At 43.8% G+C, this 15,451-nt stretch overlaps 2 protein-coding genes and 1 long non-coding RNA gene across 7 annotated transcripts in view; 2 read left to right on the top strand and 1 right to left on the bottom strand.

The window, feature by feature from the left end:
- TXNRD2 (thioredoxin reductase 2) overlaps positions 1-8,870 on the top strand; it is a 60,983-nt gene extending 52,113 nt beyond the window's left edge. The window contains exons 21-23 of the transcript XR_013925774.1: positions 836-1,016; positions 5,783-5,939; positions 8,735-8,870. The gene's annotated coding sequence lies outside the window, so the exon portion shown is untranslated. The remainder of the gene's footprint in view (positions 1-835; positions 1,017-5,782; positions 5,940-8,734) is intronic.
- LOC308058357 lies at positions 8,427-9,426 on the bottom strand. Its single transcript, XR_013925783.1, has 2 exons — positions 9,303-9,426; positions 8,427-8,778 (listed from the first exon to the last, which is right to left on the bottom strand). It is a non-coding gene; the product is annotated as an uncharacterized lncRNA (long non-coding RNA).
- Positions 8,746-15,451, top strand: part of GNB1L (G protein subunit beta 1 like) — a 44,409-nt gene continuing 37,703 nt past the window's right edge. Inside the window, exon 1 of one of the 5 annotated variants that reach the window (XM_080373988.1) lies at positions 8,746-8,871. Coding sequence is in view for 1 of the 5 variants with exons in the window: in XM_080373986.1 (XP_080230112.1) it covers positions 10,024-10,035 (12 nt within the window). In the remaining 4 variants the exon portion in view is untranslated. Of the gene's footprint in view, positions 8,872-9,419; positions 9,585-9,926; positions 10,036-15,451 lie in introns of those variants that run through there. The other 4 variants (XM_080373983.1, XM_080373987.1, XM_080373991.1 and 1 more) reach the window with 4 other exon arrangements.

Consider the following 15,451-nt stretch of genomic DNA (forward strand, 5'->3'; position numbering starts at 1 on the left):
ATGCCTGCCTTGCATAGCAGCAAGATAAGTCTCTAGAGCTGGGCGAGAGGAACAGCTTTTCTTTCACACACCCTCTCACAAGTCTGAGCTCCTGCCTTTGTCTTGGCAGTGCAACTTATGGTTCAAGAGCTGCCTGTGCATCACAGGTGGCTGGCCCTTGGCCTGTAGTGCTGTGCTGCTGTTCCCATTTAAATCAGACAGAAACCATGATTGCTAAGGATTGTGGGTTTGTTTTTTTTATTAAATAGGTCAGCAGGCCCTAACAGTTGGCAGCCATCTCCAATCTGGGAGCTGTGTGATGAAAGGCCATATTATGGCAGGCTCCAGTGTATCTTTTTATCTGTCCTACTTGGTACGGCATGTTCCAGGTGGAGACTGGCAGGATGCTAGTGCTAAACCCTGCTCTACTGCCGTTCCCTAGTGACAACAGCAGTATCCTGGCTTCTCATTCTGTATTCAGATCCAGATCCCTTTGACTTCCCTGGAAACTACTGCTCCCATCACAGTCCTTTGATATGTGGAGATCTCCTGATCTCCACGGCACCATCTTCTGGGAAGGGAGATCGATCCCTTTTAACTTCTTTCCAGACAGATGTGCTCTTGAAGTGGTTCCTGTAGTCTCTATTAGGCTAAATCAGGTATACATTTTGTAACCAACTTCACCTTCCACTACAGAAGCCTGATACTGTACCTTCATTCCTGGTACTGTAAATCATTATTCCTTAACACCACTCAGTAGAGAAGGATGTAGATCATAAACTTGGCCATAAATTTGTTCAGTAGCAATTTCTCTTAGCAGTTTTAAAGTGTGATTTTTAGAATATCTTTTTTACAGTTCCTTGACAGGTTAATGGGGTACGTGGACAGGAGACTTTTGCTTTATCCCCTGAAGCCCTGACAAATTGAGGTGTTGCCTGGCTCAGCTCCTAGGCATGAGATGAAGGACTAACTTGGACTTCTCTCCTGTGATTTCCTGATGCTCACTGGTGGAGAACAGACATGATTCACTCCAGAAGGTACTGCAGCGTGCTCCCGGGTATTTGATCTGCCAAGCAAGGCTGGTAGCATCAGTTCCCGTAAGATTTCACTCTCCTGAGGCTGGTGTCAGCCCCAGGTAACTCTCAGAGGCCTGACATCAAACTGTGTAGTTTTTTAGGAAGCCAACTGAAAACGTGGTGCTGTTATTATCTGACACTGGCTGAAACAAAAGCCAAATGTTGATGAATGTCTGATCCTAAAAGTAAACAGCTTGATTTTTTTTTTTCTTTGCAAGTCAGGGGCCCTCTAGGGTTTATCTGATTTTGGCAATCTCCTGCACATTTTGAGGCCTGGAGCATGGTTTTAATTGTTACATCACAAAAGTTGCCAAATAACGTTGAATGCTCCTTAAAAACTCTCTCAATTTTATGGAACTTCTCAACGGCTTGACTAATACAATAATTGCTGGAACTCGGCTATGTTGCCTAGTGGCAAATGGAATTTTTTCATAATGATCCTGTCTGTCGTTAATAGCAGGATTTGTTCTTTCTCTCAGCGGGAGAGAGGCCAGAAAGCCGTGGTATCTGTCTTTTTTAATGACAGCCAACAGCAAACGGATAAAATAATCAATTATATCTACAGATAGGTAGATAAAGTATAATTTATCATGTCAAAAACAAAAATGTTTTTAATTGGGCTGTTAATCATTTTGTAATTTTAACTAAAGGGATGGGGGCTCTACTTTGTGGTCAGACATCACTAGTATTTCATACAACATTAGCTGATCTTATTATAGCTTTAATAATAGTGTTTACTACTAACTGTCAAAATATAAAATGCGATTTCTGTTCTCATTAGCTGAAGCTTTTGCAATTATAAAGGGATGCCCTTCCCTTTTATTTTTCTTCTTCTAGAAAGGTCCAGGGAAAAAAAAGGGGGGTGGGGGTGGTGTTCAGCTGACTAATCAGCTGTAAAGATTTCTAGAATATGCTGATCTTTCTGTTTGATTAGGAGTACCCACACAAGTTACCAACAAATGTGTTACTGAAATGATGATTTGTATGTTTATTTTTTTACAGCAAAGCATATAAGCAGATTAGTATAACACAGCAAAGATTGGAAGCTGGGAGTTTTGATTTCTAGTCACACCTGTGTTGTCTTGTGGGAAGCTGGGCAGATCATTTAATCCCTCCTGACTTGTTTTCCCTGTCTGTAGTGTAGGTATTAGATAGCTGCCTCATCAGATGGCTATAGAGTATGTAAGTGTTGTAAGATTCCTGAAAATTTGTAATAAAGATGGCAAACATCTGGATGGATGGCTGCAATAGCAGCCTTTCTGACAGCTAGCTCTTTGAGGAAGGAAATGGGAAGTTTATGGCTGGACCTAAATCTTCCCCATATTATAACTGAAAATGTTCTCAACAATGCTGCCTGATTTCAGGATCAGCAAAGAATAATCTAGCAGAAAAATCTCACAGCACTGGGGTACTTTGGCTGTCTACCCTTTTGTTATTATTCCTATTGATGTCGAGAGCAGATGCCCTGTGCAGGACTAGATCTCTATTTTACCTATAAATTCTACATTTTAAAAAATGCCAACCATGCAAGGAAAATAAGTGTGACTGTTGAGCACCCCTTTGCCTCAAGTACACTGGAATTGCTTCCCTGCTCCAGAAGTGTTTTGCAGAGGCAAATTAATCTCCATTCCTCTTAACTTGGTTCTCCTCTGAAAAGCTCTACCTGCCTTAAAACAAGAGCCAGACCAAGTATGTGTTTTGGAGCAGAACATGCACTTAGCATTGTCTGGCAACAGCAGATTTCATTTTCAGTGGTACAGTGGGTGGTTTTGGCTCTAGGCTTAATTTTACATGCATAGCATCTCCCAATGATGCATGTAACACAGAGAGGGGCAGAACTGCCCTTCCTGTAACTGGATCTTCCCTGGGAGCGGGGGAAATTTAGTGGATTGAGTGGGTTTTTTACAGGTCTAATGGCAGGACTGAGGCCGTATTCGTACTGGGAAACAGGGAGGAGAGGCTCTGGGGCTGGCTTGCCCAAGCATAAATAAATTGGAGGTGCACGAACATTCAAAAAAATTCCCAGAGAATCACGTTGCACAACTTAATGCGCCTGGTGCCTTCACCTGTGCCAATTTTATGTGACTCTTAACTCTGGCGTTAAATAAAAAGGAGACTTGCTCTAATGACATCAACAGCCTGCGGTGAAGAAAATATGCCGCTACTTTGATACAGATCCCCTTTTAAGGAGGACACAGTAGACAGCAAAGGCTCTCTTTCCCATCTGTTAGGTGAATGTTATGATTCCCTGCTCAGAAGGTTCTCAACAACACTCTTCTGCTTTCAGTGTTACACTAGATAATTTTTAATAAGAACATGGTTATCTGCTGCCTCTGTTTTTGCCACCTTGATTTTACTCTCCTTCTCCATTACATGAAAGGATGGAAGAGGGGGACATGCATTGGCTGAGGTAGGGGAGAAAATAACATGGGGAGGGCATTAAATGAACCAGCTGTTATGTGTGAAGTATCTGCTTTCTAATTGCTTCTGTCGGAATTCAGGGGAAAAAGGCACTGGCTACACTTAATTAATAAGGCAGGACTCACATAAACTCCAGCTGTGAGCGCAGGACTGGTCTTTAAAGGCTAAGTTCAGGAGGTGGGGCAGAGAGTTCAATTTCCTTGCACTAAATCCCATCCCATGCTGCTGGTAGTGTGTGTGTCCGCTTAAGCCTTGTGGTTGCTCTGTCTGAACCAGACATGAGGTATCTGTTGCTGTCCACGTGCCCCACCCCAAGAAAAATGATCTGTCCTCAGAAATCAAAGGTGTGAGGCTGTGTTTCAAGCTAGGTTGAAACTGCTGTGTTTTCACTGGAGTTTGGAATCCCTAAAAAGTAGGGATGTTTGGATCAAAGGGTTTTGTTCAGATTTAACAAAAGCATGAGCTTTTGCAGCTGGACCAAGATACGGGTTTTCCCCTTGGTCCTCTTTTCTGCCTAGTTCCAGAGGGTCTGGATTTGGCATCTGCCTCAGGAGCTTTGCTGCAAGGGTAGCACTGATGGGGTGGTTGTGCAGCTGATGCCTCCAGACCGTGTCCAAAGGCCATTTTCCAATGATCCCTTTGAGGAGAACAATGCCTAGTTCCTCTCTCTTTTTTGGAGAAGGGCTCAAAAAGATCATCAGAAACTTTGTGGATTTGCAGACCATGCCCCTAAAGCCCACATGAAAATGTGAATGCACAGTGTTTCCCCATTTGGTCCTGCTCCAGGTGTCACTGTCATAGGATGCCCTGCATGACCAGTGCAAGGTCTTCCCAGTCACAGCACAGCAGTACTGGGGTCTGTGCTGAGACCAAAGTTGTCTTCCACTTCCCATGGGATGCCATCTCTGGATTTCAAAGCTTGTTTGTGTTACGCTAGGAAACAGTGGAGTCAGAAAAAAAGGTGGAGGGGGTGTTCCCGTGTAGTTACCCTGTTTTTCCTCACTGGCTGTGGAGGGAAATGAGCTTCCTGCTTAAGGTGAGGTGTCATATGCTGGATGGAAACCTTTGTGTCCCTTTTTTCTGACCTTTTGCTGCCACTGCTCAGGGCAGGTCTCTTCCAGTGTGATCACTCTCCTTCACAGGCCCTTTCCTTTCCTGGTGCTGTCCTCCTGCCTTGCATCAGTCCTGACGCTTCTCAGATGAGTGCTTCGGTCAGCACAACGGAGGGGACATAGCCATGTGGCTGCAAATAGGCTGGGAAAGGAGGAGTGCTCATTTTGGCACAGAGAGCCCAGCTGTTCGTTCTCACCGCACCCTTCCTCCCCAGGCTGGAGCTGAGCAAGTCTCCATTTGACATTGTCATGCTCTTCCCCCCTCCTCTGGCCCACCCCACCCCCCAACCCCGCTTGGGATCACCCACCACCTTCTATAAGCTCAGAAAACGCAAGAACCCTTCAGATTCCTGGTCAGAGCCCTTTGTTGTTTTGAAAGGTAAAATAATCCAAGGCTTAAGCATCAAGAAAGGATTCAGGTGTTTTGCTGCTCCTGGTTTCAGTGACAGCTAGGCCTGGTGTGGGACTAAACACACAGATACATCAGTAGCCCCAGTCCCTTGAGGTAGCTGCATGGAACTGGACTTCCCACCCAGAGAGAAAAACAATTCTTGGGTGTTACAGCATGTTTCCAAGCAAGCAAGGTGGGGCCTCACTTTGCAAAGTTCTATAAACAGCAGCTCTTTGTCTCCTCCATTTCTCTTCACCCTGAGCGTGTTGCTATTTTCAAAGGTTGGTTTCAAAGCGCTGATTCACAGCCACCAGCTGTATTATTTTATCTGAGGAGATTAGGGCTGAGAATGTCGTGGTTTTGTAGTAAAGACTCCATTGAAATAGCAGCGTATTTGACATGAGACTGTTATTTAATGCTCAAATAACCATCTCATTTAAGGATACTTTTTTTTTCTTTTCCCAAGTTTAGATCAATCATGTATGGAGACAAACTCCCACTCAGCCTCCCTTGGCCCCTAATACTTTCATTTCATTCTTCTGCTTATTATTTTATGATTTTGTCCTTGACTGGAACATTTATCTCTTGTTCTTCCTTACATGCACCATTAAAGAGGGAAAGAACCTACATGTAAAACTCAAGCCTTGTGTAGCTCTTAAGCCATAAATAATGTTTTATACAGATTCTAAGATTATTAAATCCTTCTAGTTAGCCTCCCTCTTACTTTTACAGCTCATCTGATTAGAGGGGACATATTCTTTTGAAACTTGTCTTAACTATGTCTGTTTCGCTTTTGCAAGCAGACATGAGAAGACAGGATCTGGCTGTGTGCATTGCTGATCAGAAGACTTGCCATAGGAATGCAAAAAAAGTTTGCCTGCAAGAGAACTGATTGTTGGCATGGAAAAACCTCCAGTGAAGCCCTGTAATTCTGAGGTGTAGTCAACTTCCCAAATACAGGTAACTCAACAACTGAAATTGAAATCTATCTGGGGATGGAAATGCATTCAAAATAGACTTCTGGAGAGGGCTGACAGGCATATAATTAGTGACTGGTATGAGGAGATAGTTAAGCTCCGGTAGTAACTGATTTTGCACAGCTGTAGGAATTAACCCATTGGGCTCTGTGTATCATCTCCCCATAACTACATGTCCGGCTCCTTTTGATACTGGCTTCATTGAGCCAGGCATCTGAAGCTCAGCTTTTCCATGCAAATGCAGCCAAACTAGCTGCCACAATTTGCAGAGATCCTGAGACTAGCGCTGAGCTGCTCTTCTTTCTGCTCAATTAAATCTGCTCAACTCACACAGTACTTTAGGGGTATGGCCAGTTAGTCAGGCCTTGCCCATATTACAAATTATGGAGCTGAGCACAAAGAGGAAAAAATATCCCTAATAGAGACAAAGCTAGTGAAATGTGATGAAAAGCCTCGCAGTAGACAGCTTACACAACAAAAAGATCTCCTTCAATTAGTCCATGGTCATCAGTGAGGGCAAACATCTCTGCCTCTTGGGCCAGACAGGGTAGTGTTTTAATAATAGGCATAAATCTCTTGTGCTTTTCTCCTCGTGACCTAGCATATTCTGTCAGGGCAATGCATACCCCAGAGGAGGAGTAGAATTTATGTGTACAATAAAACAATAGAGCTTCAGTGATATCAGCTGTTTGATGAACTTTAATATACATTTGCTATAAAACAGGCAGCAACTACGAGAATGTGATACCCAAATAAAAATCCATGATCCATTTGCACGACAGATCTTCAATTTACTCACATTCATGCGAAAGAGACACATAAAAATTATATCCATGCTTAAAATCACTTAGAAGCAGTCTGAAAGACCCCACAGTTGCAAGTGATACTGCAGTACTTAGCTAATACTCATGTTTCGATGGTTTTGCCTTCATGATTCTTCCAGTGGTTCCTTTATGTTTTCTGGTATTTTGCCAAACACCTGTGAATCAGTGTACAACAAATATTCCTGCCATTTAATTTAGCCTTGCACAGAAAGGCTATATTAGGCCTGATGCAGACCTAATCCCAAACCTCTAAAGAGGTTTAAGGTGCTCTGGTTTCACCTAATCCCGAAACCTAAACCAGAATCATTGAAAACCTCCATAACACCACAGGAATGGGCAAATAAAGGGTTTCCACTATGAAATTATTAAAAGGACACAGTGTATCTTTTGGATTTGAGACCTAAAGCTTTACCTAAGGAGCTTGGACTGTCCACAATAAAAGTGTTTATTTTGAAGATAGGAGGTTGAAAGGTTTATTTGTCTAGAGGGCTTGATTCACACCTCTCTCCCGCCCCCCAAAAAAGAGGGGTGATTCCCTAGAAGAGTGAAAAATGGGAAAAGGGATGAACAAGTAACAAGGCAGGGGTAGCCCAGCAAAGCAGCCAAAAATGAAGCCCAGGTTCCTGTTTAAGCCTCAGTCACGGCCCCTGTGAGAAAGAGGGAGAGCACAGCCCCTGGTGCACAACTGGGCTGTTGTTTGTTGCAAGGAACTTCAGGAACCATTTCCATAAGGAAAGGGTTATCTGTGATATAATAAATACATTGCTGCTGTTCAAAATTGAGAATCTACTCTTTGGAGATCTCTTACTGATGGGAGATAACATGTAAAAACATGCACTGTAATGGAACTTTCAATTACAAATTGCATCCAACTGTAATAAATTTGATCTTGCATTAATTCATGTTAGATTAATTGGATTCTGTCATTCTTGAATTCTGGTAACCACTTTATCTTGCCATATAACTCGTTACCTTTGTGTTGTGAAAGGGGTATTTCATTTCCAAGGTGACTGTAGGGAACGTTAACTGTACCATATTCTAATAAACATTTAGCTCCTAACAAATTAAAGACCTGAAAGTATACTGCACATGTGGTTTCATTATGCATAGCATTATATAGCAATGATCTGCTGCTCTAAATCTCTTAATTCAAATAATTTCAGCAAAACATGTAGGTATATATGGGGCTATATTTGTGTGTTATACAATACTGAAGGTATTTACTTATGCTTAGGATATTCCTAATAATGAGAGGTATAGCCTCCTCAGTGTACTGCATTTTCATAACCACCAAGTGCTGCGTAAGAGCCCTTTACAGCACTGATTTTGGAATCAATGTTCCTACTGATGACAGGTTTGATATAATTTGAGTAGAAAAGCAAGCCCCAGATTTACCTTCACAAACTCACAAAAAATCTCCATGCCTTTGTTTGCATCAATAGAAGTGGAACAGAATAGCACTTACTTAACAGCACTGTGGTACCCTAGATGTAATTTAGCTTTGAAAGACTCTTTGACTCTATAAGCAAGAATGGCAGGAAAACTGAAAAACATTAGTTTTATGAGGTACCGATCTTTCTAGCTGGAATTATAGCAGTATAGCCTTCCAAGAAGCTACATAAATGACAAGGCTTTCATCTCCTAGCCAGGTGACATAAGCAAATGATGGTTTATTTGCTTTCCTTGAGCAAGTCTTGGTGTAGCTGGAGAGCAACAGGGGGTTCTTAAGGGGGGAGACTATGCCTTTCTGCAGTGCTGTCATGTGTCCGTGCCTGCGCTGAGCTTGCCATCGCCTGTCTGAGGGTGGATGGGTATGTTAGCAGGGTACAATTCCAATCCAATGGAGCAGCATTTTTGTTCTAGTTGCAACAATGCATACTGTGTTATTTAACTGTTGCCTGATTTAGTCCAATTACAACACCTAACCATTAACTTTCATTTGGAACCTTTTCAGGAGGCAACTGTCTTCTCTAAAGAAGCTCTCCTGCTGGACCGTATCTAGAAAACAAAGTGTGGCTGTGTTGCACTGACAGACGGGGGTCTGCTTATCCCGGAGCAAACCCAGATTGGCAACAGTTGCCACAGAGGCAGGTGAGTTCAGGAAGCCGCTAACCCTACGCTCAGCAGAGCTCCTGGCAAAGCAGTGCTGTACAAGCAGAGTGGCAGCACGCCCAACTGCCTAGCGCTCACTGCACCGATCAGGCTTTGTAATGAGCTACGGTGAATCTCTCAAGTGGCACACCGATGCGACGCCTGCTCGGTCCGAGCCCTGCCTGGCACCAGCGCCGCGGCCTTCCCCTCTGGCTCAGCCCCCGCCTCAGCTCCCCACTCCCCCAGGCCTTGTCCTTCGCGCGTTCCGGTGCTCCTCCCTGGCTCCACAAAGCGGTGGCATGTTTCCCAGCGCCGCCTGGCCCTGCCTCCCCGTGAGGGCAGGGGCCTCCGGGTAAGGGAGCGGGTGGGCCCACAGCGGCCGGGCGCGAAGCCCCTCGCCGCCGCAGGACCCGCAAAGCGGGGCCGCTTACCGGCAACTGCACTGCCTCCCGCCGCACTGCGGGGGCCTCTCTTTGCGGCCAGATCGCCCCGTGGGCCCTGGGGGCTGGCGACGGCCCACCGGCGGCCGCGCCGGGCCTGGCTGGCCGCGATGCGCATGCGCGCCCCCTGCGCCCCCCGTGACGTCCGCGGGCATCACGCTGCCGCTCGGCGCTCCTCTGCGCCTGCCTGGCTCCCGGGAGGCAGCCTTAGGTACAGCGGAGGATCGCCGAATCATCGCTGCCACGCTTCCTCACCAGGCGGAGCGGCGCTCGGTGAGAGGCGGCGGGGAGGCCGGTGCGGGGGAAGGGCAGGGAGGCGCGGGGTGCGGGGAGCCACCCTGCAGCCCCGCCGCCGTGGGAGCCTCCCCGCTCGGCTGCCGGGGAGGCGCGAGTAGCGCCCGTAGGCGGAGGCGGCGGTAGCCTTGGGGGGGCCGCCCCCGGGCAGCGGCGCCGCCTCCCGCCTCTGAGGCCGCGGGGCGAGACGGGGGGAGCGTGCGCCTGCGCGCGGGCGTCGCCGCGGTAACGGCGCGTGCGGGACCGCCGGCAGGGAGAGCCCGCGCAAGGCGCGCGCCGCGGGACCGTTACCCGCCGCCCGCGTCGCGTGCCCCCTCAGAGGCGAGGGCGGGAGCGGCCGCCTGTCCGGGTGCCTGTGGTGGCTGCGGCGGGGGGTGCACGGAGCCTGTCCCGGGCGGGGCCGCGGGCGGCGGGACGGATGGAGGGAGAGGTAGTGCCTGCAGCTGACGAGGGGCCTCCGCTCGAGAAAAGTAACGTTTCGATTAGAGTGCGCGTCCGCTCAATTGCAGCTGGGCCGCTCTGAGGTAGTTTGCCTGGGGAGTCCCTGTGCGGGGGCTCGACTGGCGGCTGTAATGCTAACGCCTCGTGCTTTGAGTTCAGAATACACCCGGTCAAATGTTTAATATCAGCGAGCCATAAATACCAAACCGAGTTGTAATGGAGCTTACAATCCTAATGTATTGAATTTTACAACTCTTCCATAATAATCCTAGTGCTTTTCTTTTATGATCGACAGAAATGAATGTTTTTAAGGTATCTGAAAGTCAGCAGTAGTGGGTGAGCTTTTGTGAGCGCTGACCCCCGTTCTGTTCCATGGGGAGCACAGCCTCAGGTGGGTCGGGCCTTGCTCTGGGCCTTCCTCCTGCCACCTACGAAATGGTGGTGATGCTCCTCAGGAGGCTTACAAGTGCTTTATATACCTTTCAGTTGAAAGCATTTGCAAAAATAAAAAGTCTTATTGTTAATAGTACATATATTACATATGTTAACATACATACATATGTTAATAGTACACAAGAAAATAATGTGGTATTTATTAACTCGATAGAGCTCAGACCTGCTTGGTCTGGTCTCATAGCTGGCCCCACCTTGAGCTGGAGGTCAAACTGCAGGCCTCGAGGTCCCTTCCATCCAGAGTGCGGCTGTGACTGGATAATTAGTACACTGTAATTTGGGAATGCAAACTCCTGTTCACATACAGCCTACAGAAAGCCTCATTTCAACAGACTGACTCGAATCCCTAGGTTTTTACTTACTCGCAGAAAGTAAAGGAAGTCTTGCCTTAATGGATTTTTCGCAGACGGATTCATAGAAGGGGAAAGGAAAAGGTGATAGCGGTCCTTTGCCTGCAGGCAGCCGCCGGCAGGGCGCTGGGGCCCTGCGTGCCCTTGCCCCCTCTGCTGGCGGCCGGGGCCCTGCGCCGCGGCCCTGGGACGCCCGCGGCCTTACAGGTGTTTTCAGCGTGGGTGTTTTGTTTGCTGTGTGGCATTTGGTGGATCTAGCTGGCATTCAGAATGTCGTCCTGCAGTGTCTGGCAGACATCTGCGTACTGACACCTGGCATTTGGATTCTTTTACTCTGTATTTTCTTTATAGTACTCGTTGTTTGAAATGAAGAAAATGCCTTATACAGCTCCTTTATATGCCACTTTACAGTAGGAAATAAACTATTCTCTGGATTCGGTAGCTTGATTTTGAAATGAACAAGTTAAAAAATAGGCATGGTGTGCTCTGGAAAAAATAGAGGACACAAGAGTGTTTTTCTATGGGGATCGCTTTGATGAGCACTTCTCCACACTTTTTAGCACAGTGTCTTTGTGACCTGTCATTCTTCCAAAGATCCTTCCACCCCCCACCCCCACCCCAGTTTTAGTAGCACTTCTGTGAGGCTTTTAGAGAAGCATCCATGACTGGGAAGCATTTCATTTATAATTTGTCCTGTCTGCATAAGTTATGGGGAATATAAAGGACATTTTATTTATTTTTAACCAAATTCCTATGTTTTAAAGAAACTACTTAAGTAACTACTTTTGGTTTTTTTATGATTCCCATTTTCACTGATTTACAGGTAAACTAGTTTTTTCTTGTTGTTAAAATATTCTGCAATCAAGAATCAGGAAATCTAACTGTTTATTCTGGCTTGGATGTGTCATTATCAGTTATAAAGATTCTGCAGATGGAAATTATGTTGGTGCATGCACTAGAATAGATGCCAGTTTCTAATATCAGATAGTCTGGTTTTGGTTAATTGGTGTAGAGACTTACTTTGAAGCATTAGAATTACAATATTAGAATTGTAACGTATTAGGGAGCAGATCTGTTGACTAAGTATGTTATGCCTTTTCTAACCCTGTTGACCATTTTAGAATACTATGAGTTTCTTTTTGAAAGAAACGCTAGACTACTGACCCATATATATTCTTACATTCTGGAGAGACAATTTTTTTGGTATTTTGGTATTTGCATACCATTTAATTTGAGTACTGTTTCTCTGCAAGCTCAGCTATAACAAGGTATTATTTCAGTGGAACAGGAAGAACTGTAAACCAGTCATCGCTAATTAGCTTATGTGGGAGATTTAATGCTGAAGACTCTGGTTTTCCAAAATTATGTTCTATGAAGCACTGTCTTCATTGGGGAAGACAGCTGCTACAGCTGCTCTTCTGTAATAAATTGTTTTGTTGTAGCTATTTTGGATTATAGATGTATGTCAGTGAAATTTGAAGACAAACAGTAATGGTTTAAAAAGAGATGGTTGAACTTGCCTTTTTGGACACCTCTTCTGAATTATAATGGTGATACATTAATTTTGTAAAAACTTGAAATTTCAGTACAGTATTATGTGTTTGTGTGTATGTCTTTATAAAGGAGAAAGGTAAATTTAGTAGCAGTAATAGTGTTTTGATCCCAGAAATATCTGTGTGGATAGATTTATGCTTTCTTTTAAGAATGCAGTTTGACTGCACTAGAATATACTTGGTAGTATAATTGAAGAGTTTCAAATTAGTTATAGTTTGAAAACTACTTTAGCTACTGTTTTGGTTTTTCCCCCCAAACTGTTGGTCTCTGTGGAGCAGTAAAAGTGATCGCAAAGCAATGAGAAAGAAATAGAACTACAAAAAAAACCAGCACAACTTTTGCCCATGCAAGCCAGCTTCCTTTTGAGCTCAGTGCTGGCACAGCTGTGTGATCAAAAGTGGATTTTTTGCTGTTCATAAGCAATAAAAATAATGTCACAACTGTAATGAATGCACTTCCTATGTTACACTTTAATTCTATGGAGCTAATGTGGCATAGCTCATAATTTCAAAAATTGTTTTAATGGTGTTTATGACTTGGTGTAAATGCTCATATGTCATAGGATTATGTAAAAGAACTGGAATTTTGAGAGATGTCAGGTTTGCCATGTTGAGAAAAGTGAATTATTAAACAATAGGTGCCAGTTATCAAGAATAGATTGAAGAGCATGTTTAGGCTACAAATATTAGAGTCAACAGATCTACTTTAAAAAAGATGTATTACTGGATGTAATTTAAAAGGGCATATATTAGCCTTGAAAGTTTCCAGACCACTAAACTGGAGAATCTAGGCTATGTCATGATTCAGAAGCACTTAAAATACAAATCAGTCTCTTCTGCACCTGAAAAGTGAAAGTTACAGGGGAAGCCACCTTTTCTGTAAATGGACTTACCAGCACAAGTCTTCAAAATTGTAACATCATACTGTAAGCAAATCAGGAGTCTTAGGAGCAAAAAATCTTTAAAGTCAGCAAATTTTCTCTTTCATGATTTATTTTTAAAGGTCAGAAGGTGACCATTACAGTCAAAAAATAGTAATTTGTACAGGAAAACCTTCCCAGATGAGATGCAACCCTGTCCTAAACCTCTGAGTTTGCAGCCTAAGTTTCCCAGAGCTGTTGGGTGACTGTTGGGCCTAAGATAAAGCTGTGCAAGAGCTATTTGAAAAGAAACATACACTAATGTTTAACATTTTTAGTTATTCCATAGTTTTTCAGTAGAAGCTAAATTTCTTTGATTTAGGGGAGGGAAGGATTCTGCTTTAAAACGTAACAGATAGGAATCTTAGGACAGACTTTTTGTACTCAGCTGGAGCAGCTGTAGATTCCCCACTGAAATGAAAATGCTACAAGTCAAGATTTAGAAAGGCAAAAAGTGTGACCAGAGCATTAAATAGAAGGGCCATATGATACCAAAATTAAGCTCTGTGTTTATTATAAAGAAAATCCTAGTTGTAGAAGGGGAAAAAAATGAACTTGTTCCACCACTTTCTTTTTTCCTCAGGAGAAAACAGAGAATATATCCTAGGTAATAAATCTGTTTTATGGCTCACATGAGAAAGGGTGGAGAAACTCCCATTATTTTCTTCCCAGAAATTGAAATACACATGAGCTAACATGGGAGACACTGGGATTTTCATCCAACAAATGCGCAGCTGGCTTCTGCTTTTATTATTTTTCTAAGCCTAATAATTTTTCATTTGATTAGCTGGTGGCTGACAAAACTATCACTTGCTCAGTGTTTTGTATGTTTAGTAGAGTAGGTGTGATGCGAAAAAGATACTGTAATACGTATCCAGAAGCATAGTTCAGCTTGTTTGGTTGTTCAGAAATTTCTACTTGCCTCTCCTTAAAATGCAAGTTTCTATCATCAGGATTTGAGTTTGAATATTAAGAAAGTAACTTCTTGAGAACTAGAAACAGGAGAATTGTGTAGGCATTTGAGGATTTATTTTTTTTTAAAAAATTCACATTGTAGAATTGCATGATGCTCCACACATAAATAAATTGTCAGAAACAAGTTGGCCATCCACAGTGCCAGTTTTGCATGAGGAAGTGGTGAGACTAAGGGAAAAAGTCCTAGTTGGTGTGTGAAGGTGGGAGTAGGGCTGCAAACGATATGTCAAGGGTTTTTAGTGCTGTGGAGAAGACCCATGGGCACACTTACTGTGGGGGAAAAACCAACAAACCCACCCAAAACAATGAGAGAAAGTGAGCACAGACATGAATGTGGGAGAATAGGAGCCATCTAGGAATGAGGTTGCTCAGAGCCATGTCTGTGCAGAGATCTGTAAAGCCATGGATTCTCAATTTGAACTCAGGAAGGAAAATGGCCTGTTGCAAAACTTCTTTATGTGGCTTCTGCAGAATAAATAAAACATATTCAAGAACCCTGTATCCTGGTCTGTTTTGCATTGACCATTAATACCAGGGACAAAGCATATTGGTTTATTCTGTATTGACTCTCCTGGTGTCATACGATCAAATTACAGCTACGTTGCTATTTTGTTGTCCTGGGCAAAGCAATTCTAACACCTTTGCTGAGTTAGCAGAAGAGGAAGAAGAATGAAGTTTTATCCCAGATTGGTGGGTCTGTGTTGTCCAAATGTTTAGTGTGTTTCTAATCGTTATTTTCAAAAATTCCAAAACAACTTAATGTATTCTGGAGGCAGGAGAGAATGTGGGCTATCTGCTTCCACTTGAATATTGTGTGACGTCTTCTCTGGTTTTAATTTGTAGTCATTTATAAATGGTAGATGTTCAAAACCACATAGGAAGTTTTTTAGTGAAATGACATTGAAGCTACAGGGTCATTACAAAGCCAAACCAATACCTAATTTGAGGTCAGTTTAATGTCCTTTTATACAGTGGCTGGTTGGGCGACGAGTGATTTTGTAAAGACTAGTAGAATCGGCATACTATTGATCTAAGATCTGACCTAGCTCCATTGCACTCACTAAATAATTTTTGACAATTTCAAGCTCTGTAACTAGAAAGTTATGACTTTGCTAAATGCCATGAGCCAGTATATTTTCACACATAAGAAAAAA

The sequence above is a fragment of the Falco punctatus genome (assembly GCF_963210335.1).
Source record: "Falco punctatus genome assembly, chromosome: 1".
In the NCBI taxonomy this organism is placed as follows: domain Eukaryota; kingdom Metazoa; phylum Chordata; class Aves; order Falconiformes; family Falconidae; genus Falco; species Falco punctatus.